Source organism: Uloborus diversus, chromosome 2, assembly GCF_026930045.1.
Source record: "Uloborus diversus isolate 005 chromosome 2, Udiv.v.3.1, whole genome shotgun sequence".
NCBI lineage: Eukaryota > Metazoa > Arthropoda > Arachnida > Araneae > Uloboridae > Uloborus > Uloborus diversus.
The window spans coordinates 14,026,874-14,043,838 of record NC_072732.1 but is presented as its reverse complement, the minus strand read 5'-3'; the positions used below and the strand labels follow the sequence as shown (position 1 = coordinate 14,043,838).

Genomic DNA, 16,965 nt, shown 5'->3' with positions numbered 1-16,965 from the left:
TCAATGAAGGAAAAAGAGTTTGAAAATTAAACGCAGCAAATATGAGCATTTGAAAATCGTTTGCGGTCAAAATGACCGCTTCCGTCTTTTCTAGTGTTAAATGTGCTACTCTTGAATGAAAATAAAATATTGATTTTCAATTTTTCTGTCTGAAACAAATTATCTAGCCAGCATCATCAAAGTGAGAATTTTGTGTGAAACAATATTAACTTTGACCAACATAATAACTTTATAAAATATACAAAAAAGGATTCGTTTGAAATGCAGATTTGCTGTAAATAAGAGGAGCATTTTTTAATATTTTCCTTAGTTATATGAGAGTGTAGTCTAGAATTAGGAGTTAAAAAGCTCATAAAAATGAAGTGCACTAGTAAAACGTGACATTGTTTAGTATAGGCCTTATTTACAATACCGATCCAACGTCTCCTGATGGGGATGTCTTGGAAGTGTACTTTTGAGGTTCTTGTAGAAGTGTCCAAGTTAATATTCAATGTAATTTTTAAGGTACAGCGTTAAAACTAAGCAATCCAGAATTGAAGCAACGCTGTCCCACGACTGAAATGAAATCCTATTCAGTAATAAACTAGATTTATCTTGGAGTGAGTTCCGACGTCATTACTTGTTAAGCAACCCAACAGTGACTAATCAGCTGAATATCATATGCAAGTCATTATATATATACAGTGGGACTTCGTTTATACATTTCACTTTAAAATGTTTTTATCGATTACACGTGTTTCAAATTGATTCCTGCAGAATCGAATACACATTAACATATGTTTTTTTTTATTTATACTCTCTTTTCATACTGTCCCTTCAAAATCGTATGAACGGTACTATACTGTATATGACAAAAATAGAATATTGATGTAAGCAGGAATGAGATTTTTCCGGCTTTTGCCGGAATTCCGGCTTTTTCTGTTGGCTTTTAAAACCTTTCCTCCTTTTTTGCCTCTTTCAAGCCTTATTTTTCTCAAAAATCGGAAAAAAAATACGATTTTTTAAAATTTTCGGTTTCCAATTTCTTACTTGTTCTATTTTTTCGCCTTGAATCTTCGTCCTCCGCGATATCTGCCAAAAACGTACGTTTTGGAATCATGCCAACGACGTCAAACACGTGCTGCACCGAAAGTTGCATGCCTCGTTTGAGATTTCAATCTTTTTGCATCCTGAAAGTATTTCAATTATTTTTATTGTTGGGTGGTTTTTTTACTCTTTTCTACCTTATATCTGCTTATTTTATTCATCATTTCAATAATATTTTTATTTTCTTTAATTTATTTTTGAAAAAGTGCAAAACTCAATCAAAAAATGTGGCTTAGCACCCACAGTCTCGAATTTTTTTTTTTTTAACTTGGCATGGCTGCTTTTTTTGTGTATTTAAGAAAGTGTAAAAAATATTTATCGTGAATCTCAAATGGTTTAGGTTTTACAACCTGTTAAAAGTTTTGAGATTTCATGATTAAATGAGGCAGCTGTAAGTTGTTCTTTTTATTCCAAAATTGTATTAGGAAGTTTTCAAAAACAAATTTTAGGTTCCAATGCAAGGAAAAAGATAACCAATCGTTTATACACATATATATTTATTTATTTTTAATTCTTACAATGAAAAGTATGTTCTACCACATTAAGAAATTTGAGATTTTTCTCTCTGTTGTAAATTTTTACTTTACAAACATCTAAATTTAAAATTTATGTTCTCACTCGTTTAACACTATAAACTCAAATGTTTTTAATGAAAAAAATGTATTTTTCCCCAAAAAAATATGAAAAGTTGACACTATTGTGTGATGCAGCCAAGATTGAACTCTGGCTCCCCCCAACCCTTTGTTCAAGGACTCGGGTTAGAAATTTGTTGCCCCTTTTTCAAAATTTAGATTTATTTAGGAATAAACACCCTTGCAAGAAATGGTACAATGCCGCAAATTGTACAAAATTATTACTCATATTTAATTAAATACGTAATTACCTTTAAAACTGGTAAATTAGCCATTTTTTTTGTTGAATTTTTGGATATCATGGCTTCCAGGTTCTATTTTGATGCGTTTTTGGATATCATCCGTTTCACGAAATTTTTTTGGATATCATCCCCTTTTACGTAATTTTTTGGATTTCCTCCTTTTTGCTCTCTGACCACTCTCATCCCTGTGTAAGGCTTCCCCCCCAAAAAAGTACCCCCCCCCAACAGGGGGCATAGCCAATTTTTAGCTTGAAAGATCCCCCTCCCCCCATTTAGGCGATAAAGAAACAAATCAGGCGTCTAACCACACGAATTCCCCATAAAAATTCAAAGCAGAAAAATATAAATTTTAAAATAGATAAAATGAAATATGTAGGAAAAAATCGAATCTAAATTGAAAAACATGAAAACTAAATTTTTGTAAAAACGCAGGGTCATCGCAAGATTTAAAAACTAGAACTGTGAGAATCACAGAATTTAACGAAAAATCTGAATATGATGTAAAATCATTATAAATGTGTGCTCTACAGAGTTTCATGCAGAGAAAGAAACTTAACAACAGGAATTTAGTTGTAAGTGTAATGCTTCACTTACAGAAATTGGGGGGGTTCCCCCCCCCCCCCACGGATAATTTTCGAAATTAGCTCTGGAAACTCAATTTTAGATGATCTTCGGTGATTTCATGGATAGAAGGGTTTGGGTGCTCACTCCCAAAGAACTTAAGAAATTGAAGTTCACTAAACGATGTTTTAGTCGATCTGTAATGGTATTTTATACTGAGTGAGAATTGAGGTGCACCCCCGAAAAAGTTTAAAAATTAAAGTATCAAAAACACAATTGTAGGTCATTTTTGGTAACGTTAAGGTGATGGGGGTTAGTGACCGATTAAGATATTGAGGGTTCCTCCGCCCCCCCATTCGTAATGAAACATTATATAAACACACAACTTTTCGGGGTGTCAACTCCAAGGGCTCAAGGGTTATAGTGGTGCTTATCCACTAGCTCTCAAAATATTTATTGGGGAGCATAGAAACCCCACACCTTAAGTAAGCAGAAGAAGAGAATAAATAATATTAAGTTAAAAAAAATTTAAAAGAAACTTGAGCCCGATGCCTAGCTTCATATTAAGATGAACTTCGCGGGTCAGAACACATATAAAATTAAATTTGTTTATATTTTATTTCATTATTTTATTTTTCCGAGATAACTTGGCAATGCACGAAAAAGGGAAGACAATAACAACCACTTAGTTTTGCTAGTGCAAAAGCAGAATCAAGAGAAAAAATTGAAAATCTTTTGAAAAGCCTTGCTTGCTAAACCAATTACAAGTATTTTATTTAATAACAAATAGAAACTGGAAACGGAATAAAAATTTTGCACTAAAAACATTGGAAAAGGTGCAAGTTTTTACGGGTTTTTAATTATTCTCTGTGGTAATGAAAGTTCTACAAAGATTAGGCCTCGCTGGTGGTGGATTTAGCCAGCGGGCAGCCCCGCTTTCGCCCGGTGGGCCGGCCGCTTCTATTTGGGCCGCATTAAATTTTGCAATTGAACAGTAAAAAAACTAGTATGTTGTGGCCATCACGAAACTTTCTTCTATATCTTTCTTATAATTCTGATCCCTCCCCATGCTTAACGAGGAAGCAATATTCCCAACAAAAACAAAATTACACATGCAAAAACTTGACGACCATCCCAATGTCTGAATTATTACGAAAGCAAAGCAAAGAGCGAAAATTGAAAGTTATTTTAAAAGCCTTGCTTGAATTAATTACAAATATTTTATTTGTTAACAAACATAAGATGGGCAACAGTTAAAAATTTTAAATCATTGAGATAATATTTCCTATCATTTCCATACAATTAAAATCACGAGAAATACGCAGACGACAATCTATTACGATTTATCTTTCTTATTGTTGCATTAATAAAGCTATTTTTATTCGCAAAAAAAAAAAAAAAATCAACACCTCTTGGCGCGATCAGCGTCAAAATTGAACCAAAGCCTGTTTACATATGGATTCACATATATTCCAAATTTCAACCAGAACGTAGCATTACTTCTTGAGATAGGGTACTCAAAATGGAAAAAAAGAACGGGTGATTGCGCTACCCCCTTTTTTAGCTGTTGACACAAAAATAAAATCAGCTCTTATACCCACTAAGGACTACTTGCCGATAAATTTTTCTTTCATTCCGTTCATTATTTCTTGAGATACAGCAGTCACAATTGACGACAAAAAACGTTCTATAGCTCAACCCCGTTTGAGTTATTGACACCAAAATTGAATCAGCACCTGTTCCTGTTAATGGCAACATATGGACCAAATTTTGTTTGATTCCACCAGTTACTTCCTGAGGAATAGCAAGCACGCGTAACTCAAAAAATGTCCCATTGCTCCACCCGCCTTGGAGGAATTCGCGCCAAAAACCAATGGGCACAAGTTCACATAGGGGCATTTATGTGTACCAAATTTCGTTCGATTTCATGCGGTAGTTTTTGCTGTAGAGGGGGGCCACAAAAAAACTGGTCACACACAGACGTGACACACACATACACACACACACACACACACACACACACACACACACACACACACACAGACATTTTCCAAAAATAGTCGAAATGGATCTCAGCACACCTCAAAATGTTCGAATCCGTCAAAATTCGAAATTCGAAAATTTGCACGAATCCAATACTTTCTTCTATATATTAGATATAGAAGAAAGTAAAAATTCATGATTTTTTATTTCTTTCTTTTGATCAGATAAATAATCATAATTTAATAGGGGCCGTCAACATATTTCATTCCTAGTTTTTTAAAAATATCGTCTTGAAAAACACAGCTATTTGAGGGAAATAGGTGCGCCGAAGCATGTTTGAAATAGAAAAAAAATTTAAAATGTAGTGAGCAAAATTTAAATTATTGAAATGAATAGTCACTTGTAGTTCTAAGCAGGACTACGGAGTCGGAAGAAAAATGACCGACTCCGACTTCTGGAATTTTAGAGCCTTTCCACTCAGAATCCACAAGAACAGCAGGGTTGCAGACTTTAAGGGAAAATGATTTGCTCTGACTCTTGAATTTTTAAACCTTCGACTCCTGACTCCGACTTATTTACCTCAAAGTCAGTCCGACTCCAACTCCAGAACCCTGGTTCTAAGTTTTTGAATGTAAAGAACGAAAGTAATGTGTGTGTGTTTTTTATTCAAAAAAAAAAAAAAAAGAAACTTGATAATATGGTCAGCACCATGCAAAACTTGCAAAACAAAAGAAAGTGAAAAATCGCTTTTTTCAAATTCAATGGTTTGCTGTAGTACTCAAAAAGGGCAATAACTGGTTACAACTTCTTCAAACAATAAGTTTTACACTTAAAGTTATCTATAAAAATTGAAAATAACTAAATGCGTTGATGGACAAAAATATTGTTTTGGCTCTCCTGAAACGAGCCAATTTTCACATTTGTTAGTTCGGCATGGTGCCGACGATATTATGCCATAAAGAAAGTTTATTAAGTATCAAAGTGATTAACATCAATTGCACCAATTTCTCGTGTAAATTATATTCCAAAATTTCCCTACATGGACCTTTTTTGCAGATCTATGGAGTCGGACAAAAAATGGCCGACTCCAACTTCGGAAATTTTAGAGCATTCGACTCTGACTCCTTTATCCTAAAATCAGTTCTACTCCAACCCGGGAATCACTGCAGTGTTACGGGTATTGAGGGAAAATGACTGCGACTCCGACTATTGGAATTTTTAATCTCTGAATTCCGACTCAAGACTCCTTATCTCCTAAATCAGTCCAACTCCGACTCCACAACACTGCTTTTTTACACTATTTTAGCACTTGAAAACAAAAGCATACTAAAAAAAAAACATAGCTTGCAAAAAAAACTGTTGATCGATCTCGAAAGAGCAATGTTGACTTTTGAATTAGACTGGTCTGATCAAATGATTGTAACGGTCTGGGCTGAGCACAGCTTTTTGCAGGCTTCACTTTAAGTTAGAAACATAAGTTTCGACTACATAATAACATCTGAAAACATGAAATTTGGAAAAAAAATGTATTTTTTCAATTGCTTTTAACACCTGATTTATCTATTTGTTTAATTTAGCTTTTCCCAAAAGGTTTGCCCCCCCCCCCCCCCCCCAATACCCCAGACATTTTTTTCAGAAGGAACTCAAACCTGATGCATTACCAACCCGACATTTAATAATCCAATGATTGCTTAGTTGTGCCAAACCCGATGTTTAGTAAATCATTCTCATTTCTGCTTCATTCCCAGCAAAAACTATTTTGCAGCCTACAAACAAAATCAATATGAATTTTTGAGAAAAATGTATTTAAAATGATAAACATCTATTCACTTTTTACTTTCTTCTATATCTAATATATAGAAGAAAGTATTGGATTCGTGCAAATTTTCGAATTTTGACGGATTTGAACATTTTGAGGTGTGCTGAGTCCATTTCGACTATTTTTGGAAAATGTCTGTCTGTGTGTGTGTGTCACATCTGTGTGTGACCAGTTTTTTGTGGCCGCTCTACAGCAAAACCTACCGCATGAAATCGAACGAAATTTGGTACACATATGTGCCCCTATGCATGGGCGCCCATATGCAATATTGTAAGGGGGGGGGGCTCAGATATTTTAACCATGGTTTAGCAGGATATTTTCCCTATGGAAGTGGATTTCAGGACAGATTAGAGTCATTAAAATTTGACGTTTTTAATTACTTATTCATTAATGGCTGGAGAGGAAATGTTTTTACATTTTTGCAAAGAAAAAAGTACTAAAAGCAAGAAAGTTCTAATTTCTAAGGGGGGCTCAAGCCCCCCCCCCTTGCCCCCTATATGGGCGCCTTTGCCCCTTTGTGAACTTGTGCCCATTGGTTTTTGGCGCGAATTCCTCCAAAAGGGGTGGAGCAATGGGATGTTTTTTGAGTTACGCGTGCTTGCTATTCCCTCAGGAAGTAACTGGCGGAATCAAACAAAATTTGGTCCATATGTTGCCATTAAACAGGAACAAGTGCTGATTCAATTTTGGTGTCAATAACTCAAATGGTGGTTGAGCTATAGAAAAATTTTTTGTCATCAATTGTGACTGCTGTATCTCCAGGGGTCTGGCCAGGGGATATTTGGGTCCGTTAACGGACCCTTCACAAAAATCCGATCAACCAAAACGGACCTTTCACAAAATCCCGATCAAACAAAACGGACCCTTCACAAAATTCTGATAAACAAGATCGGATCTGTCACAAATTGTTTATTGAAAGAGCAAATCTGAAAGCAAAAAAAACGCATATTTCTGTGTATAAACCGATAATTTTTGGAACCTTTTTTTAAGTCAAATTAGAGGGATCAGCTTATACAAAATCGGCTAATTTTGAAAAAAAGAAAAAATCGGCACTCTTGCGATGCTCCTGCAAGCGATAAATAATTGCTACTGCCAAATAAATATAATGGTTGTTTGTTTTATCACAGCTTAAATTAGCAGCGGTGTTGTTGTAAACTTTTTTGAAAAGGCATTGGTAAGCACTTTTCTCCGCTCATGATTTAATAAACAATAATAATATATATATCTGCGAAATGAACTTAGAACTGCAAAGGGATAGTAAGGGTGAGGAAAAAAATATGATCGCTTCAGATAGGGTTACCAACTTCAAAACTATCACCACTTAGTGTCTGGCGTTGAACCTTTATAATGACTTGATTAGAAAATATTCTCATCATTTTGTTGGCTTGTCAATATTTGCGTTTTTACGGTGCGGTGCGATGTTTGATTGTTACTTTGGGAGAAAATTATATGGGTTTTGATTTTTCGATGCTAACAAGGATGATTAACTTTAAATAAACTCTTTTAATTACCGTTTTTTTTTTCTTTAGATGTCTACATTTTGAAAAAATGCAATCTTTTAACATCCCATATGAGAATCATATTTTGTTCTTTTTTCAAGCTAACTTCGCTTTATTTTAGGATTCAAATAAATGAAAAGTCTCTTTATTTAACTCTCATTTCAAGTTTTTAAAGCAAAATTCCATTTTCTGTAATGAGTCAAAAATAAAAATGCTGAATAGATGGTTTATTTTATTTTATTATAATTTTTTTTTTGGGGGGGGAGGGGGTCAACTGTGTCCACAGATATTAATTGATATGTTATCATAGGACTCTAAAATGAAATTTTAAAATAATTTTATCGAAAATATTTCTTTTACAAGCCGTTTTTATAATTTTGATGCCTTCACTTTGAGAATTGCGATCTTCTTTGCATCCGCTATGGGAATCGGATTTTTCGAACTTTTGATGATTATTACGCTTTGTTAAGAGGTAAACAATTGAAATATCTTTTTATTTTTGTTAAAATCACGGAATTTATAAGTTTTAAACGAAATTCTGTGCTTTTTAAGAGTGTCTTGGGTCAAAAAGTTGAATGCCAAACTCTATTCTGAATTTTGTTTTATTTATTTATATTTTTGTTACTATTATTTTAAATACTGTACAGAAATATATCTAGTATAATTTAACATAATGCAGAATTGTAGATAAATATTGATACTTGAATGAGCGATGCCCCCCCCCCCCCCCGCCAAATATCAGAAAAAAAAATCCAGAATGATTTTCTCGTCATAGAAGAGGAAAACACTCAGCTCTAAGTTTAATTGATGCAGTTTGTGCCATCTCTAAATTCTAAAATTTCGTTTTAACATTTTTTTTTTTTTTTTGCGAAATTTTTTGATTTTTCACAAAATTAATTCATTTTTCACAAAATTATTTGATTTTTCACAAAAAACGGACCCTGTGAAAAATCCTGGACAGACCCCTGATCTCGAAGAAATAATAAACGGAATGAAAGAAAAATTTATCGGCAAGTAGCCCTTAGTGGGTATAAAAGCTGATTTTATTTTGGTGTCAACAGCTAAAAAGGGGGTATCGCCATCGCCTGTTTTTTTTTTCCATTGTGAGTGCCCTATCTCAAGAAGTAATGCTACGTTCTGGTTGAAATCTGGAATATATGTGAATCCATATGTAAACAGGCTTTAGTTCAATTTTGACGCCAATCACTCCAAGAGGTGTTGATTTTTTTTTTGCGAATAAAAATAGCTTTATTAATGCAACAATAAGAAGGATAAATCGTAATAGATTGTCGTCTGCGTATTTCTCGTGATTTTAATTGTATGGAAATGATCGGAAATATTATCTCAATGATTTGAAATTTTTAACTGTTGCCATCTTATGTTTGTTAACAAATAAAATATTTGTAATTAATTCAAGCAAGGCTTTTAAAATAACTTTCAATTTTCGCTCTTTGCTCTGCTTTTGCAATAATTCAGACATCGGGATGGTGGTTAAGTTTTTGCATGTGTAATTTCGTTTTTGTTGGGAATATTGCTTCCTCGTCAAGCATGGGGAGGGATCAGAAAAAAAGAAGAAAAATATAGAAGAAAGTTTCGCGTGATGGCCACAACATACTAGTTTTATATTAGTCCAAAGAATTTTTTTTCCTGCTTTTAGCCTTTGCCGACAAGACAAAATTAAAACATGAAATCAACTGTAGTACATTTCCTTGTATGAGGTAAAAGGGTTGTTTACTCGTCGATATGTTTTGTTTGAGAACTATCCAACAATAATCAGATAAATTGTAAATAACTATAGTAATAACTTACTTGTAACTTCTCTGGTCTTGTAATTGACCAGAGAAGTACTTTGAAATGTATCAATGAGTGTGCCTGCACGCTTTGGCGTGAGAAAAGGAAAAATCTCCGACGCATATTTCCTCTCCGATGGCCCCCCCCCCCCCCTTCCCCGGGTCTTAAAAGCCATCTCTTGTCTCTCTCCTGGCTATTGTCCTGCGGTACGTAATGTGCAACGTGTCTGTCTTGTACCCCTATAACCAAATGACGCCGCCTTTCTGACCGGTAATCACCAGAACCTCTATAACTGTAGGAGGCCTTAGTAATCACCACTACAATCGGGAGAGGGGCGGGCATGGACACCCTGAGGTGTCAAAACAAGATCATCGACAAACAGAAATTTCAAGGATGACTACACACCATTCCCCCTTTAGCTTAATAGCTATCCCTTATTAGAGACGTACCGAGTAGCACTTTGGCCGAGTAGCTGAGTACCGAGTACTCGACCTTTCACTACTCGGCCGAGTTACCAAGTACCAATTATGTTTTATGAAGAACCACCGACACACATGTCATGAATTTTGAACTTATTGGAATAGTAGTATAGACCTCCTTATCCATATAATAGTTTTTAAAACTAAATTCCTGCTGAAATTCAATTTACGCAGTATATAAACAATTTTGTCTGTGTCAAAAATTTTACAAAAAAATTATTTTTAAAATAAAAAATAAATAAATAAAAGGTATGTTTAATCAAGTTGGAATTAAAACAAATTTATACCAATCAATTATAGTTTTAGTTCACCAAAAATAAATAATTTTAATACAACAAATGTGCAGGAACACTGCAGACATATGTTTCTGCCCCCCCCCCCCCCCCCCCCGTTACAAGGAACGTCTTTTTTAGTGCATAACATGTGAGCTAAAGAATGTAAACACATTCGACAAAAAAATCCGACTTTTGTCGGATGCCTTTAAATCCACGAGCTCCCATGTTGTGCATTGAAAAGGGAATTCCTGGTAATGCCAAAACACGTGTCTGCAGTGTTCTTGCACTGTGCTTTTAACGTTGTTTTATTTCCTTTTATTTTTTAAGCAAAGGTATTTTCATAATTTTTTATAACTAATTTTTGTTTGCAACAAAAATCCATTTTTAATATAAAAATTCCATATTTTCTATACTTTTTTTGCATAATTTTACATAATAAGTTTTATTAACTTTGGGGACATTAAAATAAAGATTTATTCCATTACAAACAATTACAAAAAAAGCATTACAAACTTCATTATTCTCAAAATTTAAAATTTGACTTATAAATTTTAATTGTAAATGATTGCAGAATATAATGCTTGCTCTTTTTTCTATAAATATTAGTATCTGTCTTCGACAATATTCAATTTTTTGCAACTGCTCGGTAATGGCCGAGTATCTGATCAGAATTTGGCCGAGTACCGAGTACTCGGCAAATTGGCCGAGTACCGAGTACTCGGCAAATTGGCCGAGTACCGAGTAGTTACCGAGTACTCGGTACGTCTCTATCCCTTATTTTGTCCCATCTGGACCATGTTAAAGGGGATTTGAACTCGGGCTAAATTGTGGGTGGTTAGGTGGCTGGCTTTAAAGGGGATTGATTTTTTGTTTCCTTTTTTTTATATATAAGATACTTCTACTTTTTTCTACTAATTTTTTTTCTAGTTCACATCCAAGAAAATTTTTATCATTTACGATAAACGCAAACCAAGCTGATTCCCCGATGAAATACTAAACTTTCCCCGACAGGGGCAGAGGGGGGGGGGGCAAGACGTTTCTGACGGGGCAACTGCCTCCCTACCCCTCCCTTGAAGCCACCCCTGCCCTTAACTAAATAGACTGCACAGTAAAAACAAATGTTTCGAAGCCTGGCTGTTAAGTTGCGTTGTATGCAGTAATAAAACATATATATCGTCAAGAATTCATAGTTTTATGAAATGTTTCGTCTCAAGTGTTTTGTCTAAAAGAAGAGCATTCTAATAAGTTATCATTTGATAGTTATTGAAGAAATGTCACATCCTAAGCGTAAAACAAACTTGAACAATATAACTCATATCTTATCCGGAATAAAAATTCTTTCGAGGTATGCAGTAAAATGGGTTACAAATTATGAATTCACCTGTTATTGCATTAGAACCAGTGTCACAACAAAAAGAGTAAATTAGTTGTTGAAAAAAAGTGAGTTTGTAAATAATAACCTATCTTTTAATATATATTCTTTCTGTTTTCTTTAATATGTGCGTTAATATTTAATTTTTATTCTTCCAGAGCCAAATCCTCCAATAGATGAAGTTATTCAAACAGGAATTGTTCCTAAATTTGTTGAATTTCTTCAGAGGGATGACAACTCAACACTTCAGGTAGTTTGAATTGAATGTTTAAAGCTACAGTAAGATTGAAAATGTTATTAGTTAATCAATTGTAACTGAGAAAAAGTGTAAGCAATGCATTTTATCAACGGTGTAATTATGTTTCAGCAATTTCACTTTAGAGTATTAATGTGAAATTAAACCCTGTTGTGAACCCCCTCCCCCTCCTAAATGTTAAATTAGAGGAAATTTCTCAATAATTAATATAAATTACAGCTCTACTTTACTACTCTTATGATCTTTCGACACTAAAAAATCGCTCATCAAGGTATGAAGGGTGAAAATTGCTTTTTGTGAAAGGAGGGTTTTTTTTTTTGGTGGGGAGGGGGCGTAAGTTTTTCAGCCATAATTTAACAGTGTCTTCATCTCATTACTAGTTCACCTTAAAATATATACAGCTCTTTAACTCCATTAGCACACGTTGACAAACACTAATGACGAAAGGTCTTTTATTTTTGGCAGCCAGATTATGGTCACATTTTCCTTTTTGCATTACGTTGACAATATCAATTTTAACTACTTTTGCTTGCTTTTTAAGTCTGTTTTTAAAACTTCACTATTTTCCGATAGAATTCTGGCAAAATTAACAACAACATTTTCAAAAGCAGTTTTAATTTTACCAACAGTTCATTAAATGTTAATTTTTCACACTCCAGGCGTTGAAAGGGTTATAAAACTGGTTAGTGAGTTGTTAGGTTGGTATTTAGGGAAAAGGCAAGATATGGGTTTATATGAAAGACTTCATACTCTTCATCATCAATGCAAAGTTAGAAACCTGCTTCAAATCATATAGTGATATTAAATATAGATCTACTGTTAATCTAAACAATGGCTGGGTGGATGGGAAGAGCAACAACCACCTCCTTGTGGTGGGTTTTGGGCTGCTACTGTAATAAAATGTAATTGCATTTCGAACTAAAAGCTGCATTGGGCAGATTGTGCACATTCATTGCCAAAAAAAAACTGGACTGAAAGAAAAGAAAAAATATTTCAACAGTCAAAAAAGTCGACTTTTGGTTAATGTCCCCAAACTTAACGGCCTATGTATGAATGAAAACTTTGAAGAATGTAAATAATCGTACAGAAATGTGAAAAAATGTGAAAAGGCAGCATTTGAATGATAAAAGCTTTAAACATCAGTTCTTTCATAAAATGTTTTGAAAATTAACTATTTTTTCACAAACAGTCATTTTTGGATAAATTGTAGCCTCTGTAGAGGCCTCAAATAGTTTTTCAAACTGAATATTTTATGTGTGTTTTGTACTTTCAAATATGCAACTTTTGGCTGACCTTGAAATCAAGATTCCTACTTTCATTTTTTTTCGATCCACTCTATTGTCCTCTGTTTAGAAAATAATAAGTAATTGGAAAACTAGTAGCATATGTTTAGAGACTGTTGCTCGCTTCCAGAAATGCTGTAAAATAACATTAAGCTTTCTTTTCCGTGTGCAAGCTAAAGTATGCGTATGTCGTTTTCAGTGCTCTTTCTGCATCCTACAGAAAAATCTTTTTTTTTTTTTTTCAATGATTTATTAAGTTCCTTAACAAAATAAATTTATTAAATTTCTCTTTATTTTTCATTAAAAATTTAGTTTGAAAACATAAATGCACTATGCGTCCCATATAAAGCTTGTAAAACATTTAAACAACCAGTCACAGTGCTCGAAATTAACAGTGGTCTGCTGCTCCAAGACCACAAAAACATCCATCGAACCAGCAAAATATAAATTTTAGTGGTTCATGGGACTGGTGAAGTTTTATTCCTTCTTAAAAGTTTTGCCTTTATTTAAAACGAGCTTTTGCCCGCGCGGCTTCGCTCACGTTGATGTAGTTTTTTTTCAATTGATTCAAGTTAATGGTCATTACAGGCAGAGGTCAAATGGTTTCCAAAACATCGTTTGTCTCTAGTTTCGTCGACATTTCAAATTGCCCCCTTAAATGTATCAAAAGGTATGATTAAAACTGAAAATTAGGGGGAAAGGGAGTAAATGAAATGTTGGCAAAACTCAGAAGAAACCCAAAAATCACAAAAAATAAATCACGAAAACGTTCAGGTGTTGTAAAGAAGTCAGTTTGGGTAATTCCCAAAAAATCTAGTTCGAGTGAGGTCAACTATTCTTAAATAAAGTGAAACAGTTCCCTTATAATCCCGATCTCCATAATATCCAGCGCTACACCGGCAATCTAAATTATTGTATAATGTGTAACTTCTTACCGTAGAAATCGTCCCAAAATAGGGTCAACAATGATGCTACCCGAAATGTTTCCAATAAACAGTAAAAATTTGGCAATTGTTTGAAATTGTGTGCAAAGACAAAGTAATGGAAGTTTTTGTGCTGTTTATGAATTTGCGAATTAGTTGGCGAATTATTTTACGTGTTAACAAATTTAAAGAAAGAAATATTAAAGAAATGGCGATATTTGATTACATGGTGAAAACTGAGAAATAGTATTGCGTAGTCTTTAGCTTCAAAAACAGCGACAGTTGAAAAAAAAGCCAAATGCCTTAGCTATTGAAATGATTCCACAAAAAAAATTTTGGCTAGATTCCAGCTGATCGATTAAATACCCAGTCAATACAAATAAATAAAAAAAACCATTAATTGCCTCAAAGTTGCATTAAAATGGAAAAAAATCAGCCAAATCCATGTATTATTTGCCAATCTTGTGCAAAAATCTTACTTCAAGATTTGACTTGAGAAAAGCCTTGAACAGTCACGAAAAGCAAAGATAGTCAACAATACGACAATAGTCGTTATCGACAGGGAGTTGAGATGATACACTAAATATTTTATTGAGTTAAGGAAAGCCTTCGAACATGGAACTAAAAAGCTCATAACTCGTTTTTTATTCTACTTAGAAATTTCGAACAGGTGCCATCTTCAGCAGAAAAATCAGAGCTTTCGATGGACATATAATGTTAATATGTGCAAGTATTTTTTCACCCCCATATTAGAGAATTTATACGAAAATTGTGTTTTATTGCCCCCTAAGGGGGTTTTGCCCCCCATTATGGGACAAAAACTACCCTATGTGTTATTCTGATGCATAAGCTATATTATTGTAAAGTTTCATCAAAATCCATTCAGTAGTTTTTGCATGAAAGAGTAACAAACATCCATACAGACAAACTTTCGCATATATAATAGTAGTAAGATATTTAGCTTTTCTTTGCAACAAAAGATAGTTTAAGAAATGTCTACAGCATTATAACCTATTGATTTTATTACCCTATTGCCTTCAGGGGTCCTACACTCCGGGAAAACCTGGAATTGTCAGGGAAAATGACGTAGTTAAAAATGTCAGGGGAAAGTCAGTGAATTTTCCAATTTTGCCCCCCCCCCCCCCCCCCCAAATTTTTTTTCCAATTTTTTCCGTGGAAATTTTGTACTATGAGATCTAATCTTCGTTTTTGTCAATGTTCCCTATAAAAATTTGAAATTTTGAGGTAAAATGACGTGCAATAAAAAATTGGCAACTCAAAAAAAAAAACTTTTGCAGTCGCCATTTTCTCCCCTCAATAGTTCCCAAGAAAAAAGTTCCTCAGGTGAACAGGAATTATGCACAAGCTCAACAGGGGGAGAAGACAATTTACTACTTCAGAAGCACAAGCCTGAGGATGTAGGGTCCATTGGAGAAATCGTTTTTTGATCAAAACTCATTTCAGTAACGTGTCCTAGTCGCCATTTTTGGTCGTTCACAAGATGGAAGTAGACATGATGCTTGAAAGCCTAAGTTTCCAAAAACAAAGCAGAATTGGATATTTTCTTGAACTGCAAACTAATGAAAGTAACTCAAAATGTGTTGCAATTTTATTTTATTCTTTAAATTTTAATTATGTGATTTTCTTGAGAAATGAAAAACTTTGTTCTTAAAACTAAATCTTATCTTCATTGCCTTGGACGCAAATGTGCTAAAAACTTTTCAACTGAATTGTAGTTTCATGAGGATTTATAATTGTTAAATTGTTTTCATGCTATAAATTCAAAAAATTATTTCTTAATTTTTGACACAGTCGCCATATTTGGTCATTCCCAAGATGGAAGTACACAATACTTTTCAATTGCCTAGGTTTCTGAAAATGACATTGAATGTTTATTGCAATGCAAACTGTTGAAACCAACGCTAAATGTGGCTTTTTATTGTGGATAATTCATAATTATTTTCTAGAAAAATGAAAATTTTTATCTTAAAAACATTTATTCATTCTAATGGATTTAAATGCTTATGTGCTAAAAACTGTCTACTTGGTCTTGATTGGTAGTTTTTTAAGGGTTATTAATTATTTATAGTTACGTTTATGCTACAAATACAGAAATTTTACTTATCTTAAATTTTTAATTTAGTCGCCATATTTGGTCAGTTGCAAGATGGAAGTAGACTTAAATTTCCAAATGTTTATCTCACTCAATGTAAACTATGGAAAGTAATCTAAAATGTGCAATAAATTATGAACTTTTAAAAATTGATTATTTTCTAGAAAAGAATAATTTTAATGCCTTTTGTGCTAAAGGAAAAAAAAACAAATGATTATTAGCATTGTCCTATGATCGGCGAATATTGATTTTTGTTAGAATGCATAGTATGGTATGCCGATCGACGCAACAAGCTAATCATATTTATACTGAAAAGTAGCTTTGTATTTTGCTCAATATGTTTTTTGTTATTTACTAATAAGAAAATAAAAAGAAGCATAGTAAAACAAAAGCGGATGCTTAAAGATTGCTGCCCAGTTACAGCAAAACTCTAATATTACGCATGACACGTGGCATCGAAGAAACGTTAAAATAAGTTGAAAGTACTTTGTTTTCAATAAGTAGTAAGCAAATGAAAACAGTTTTGAACAAAACGTTAAAAAAAGAGAGAGAGAGAGAGATAAAAGAAAAAATTTCCATTTTTTTTTAAATAAAATTTTAAGGAGGAAAGTTGCAGTTCTTTTGCATTGCTAGTTTAAACAATTTTAATTA

General features: G+C 33.6%; 1 protein-coding gene across 1 annotated transcript in view; it reads left to right on the top strand.

Annotated features, from left to right (window-relative positions):
- Positions 1–16,965, top strand: part of LOC129216870 (importin subunit alpha-7-like) — a 46,757-nt gene that overhangs the window by 13,139 nt on the left and 16,653 nt on the right. The window contains exon 5 of the mRNA XM_054851085.1: positions 11,898–11,989. Within this exon, the coding sequence (XP_054707060.1) occupies positions 11,898–11,989 (92 nt within the window). The remainder of the gene's footprint in view (positions 1–11,897; positions 11,990–16,965) is intronic.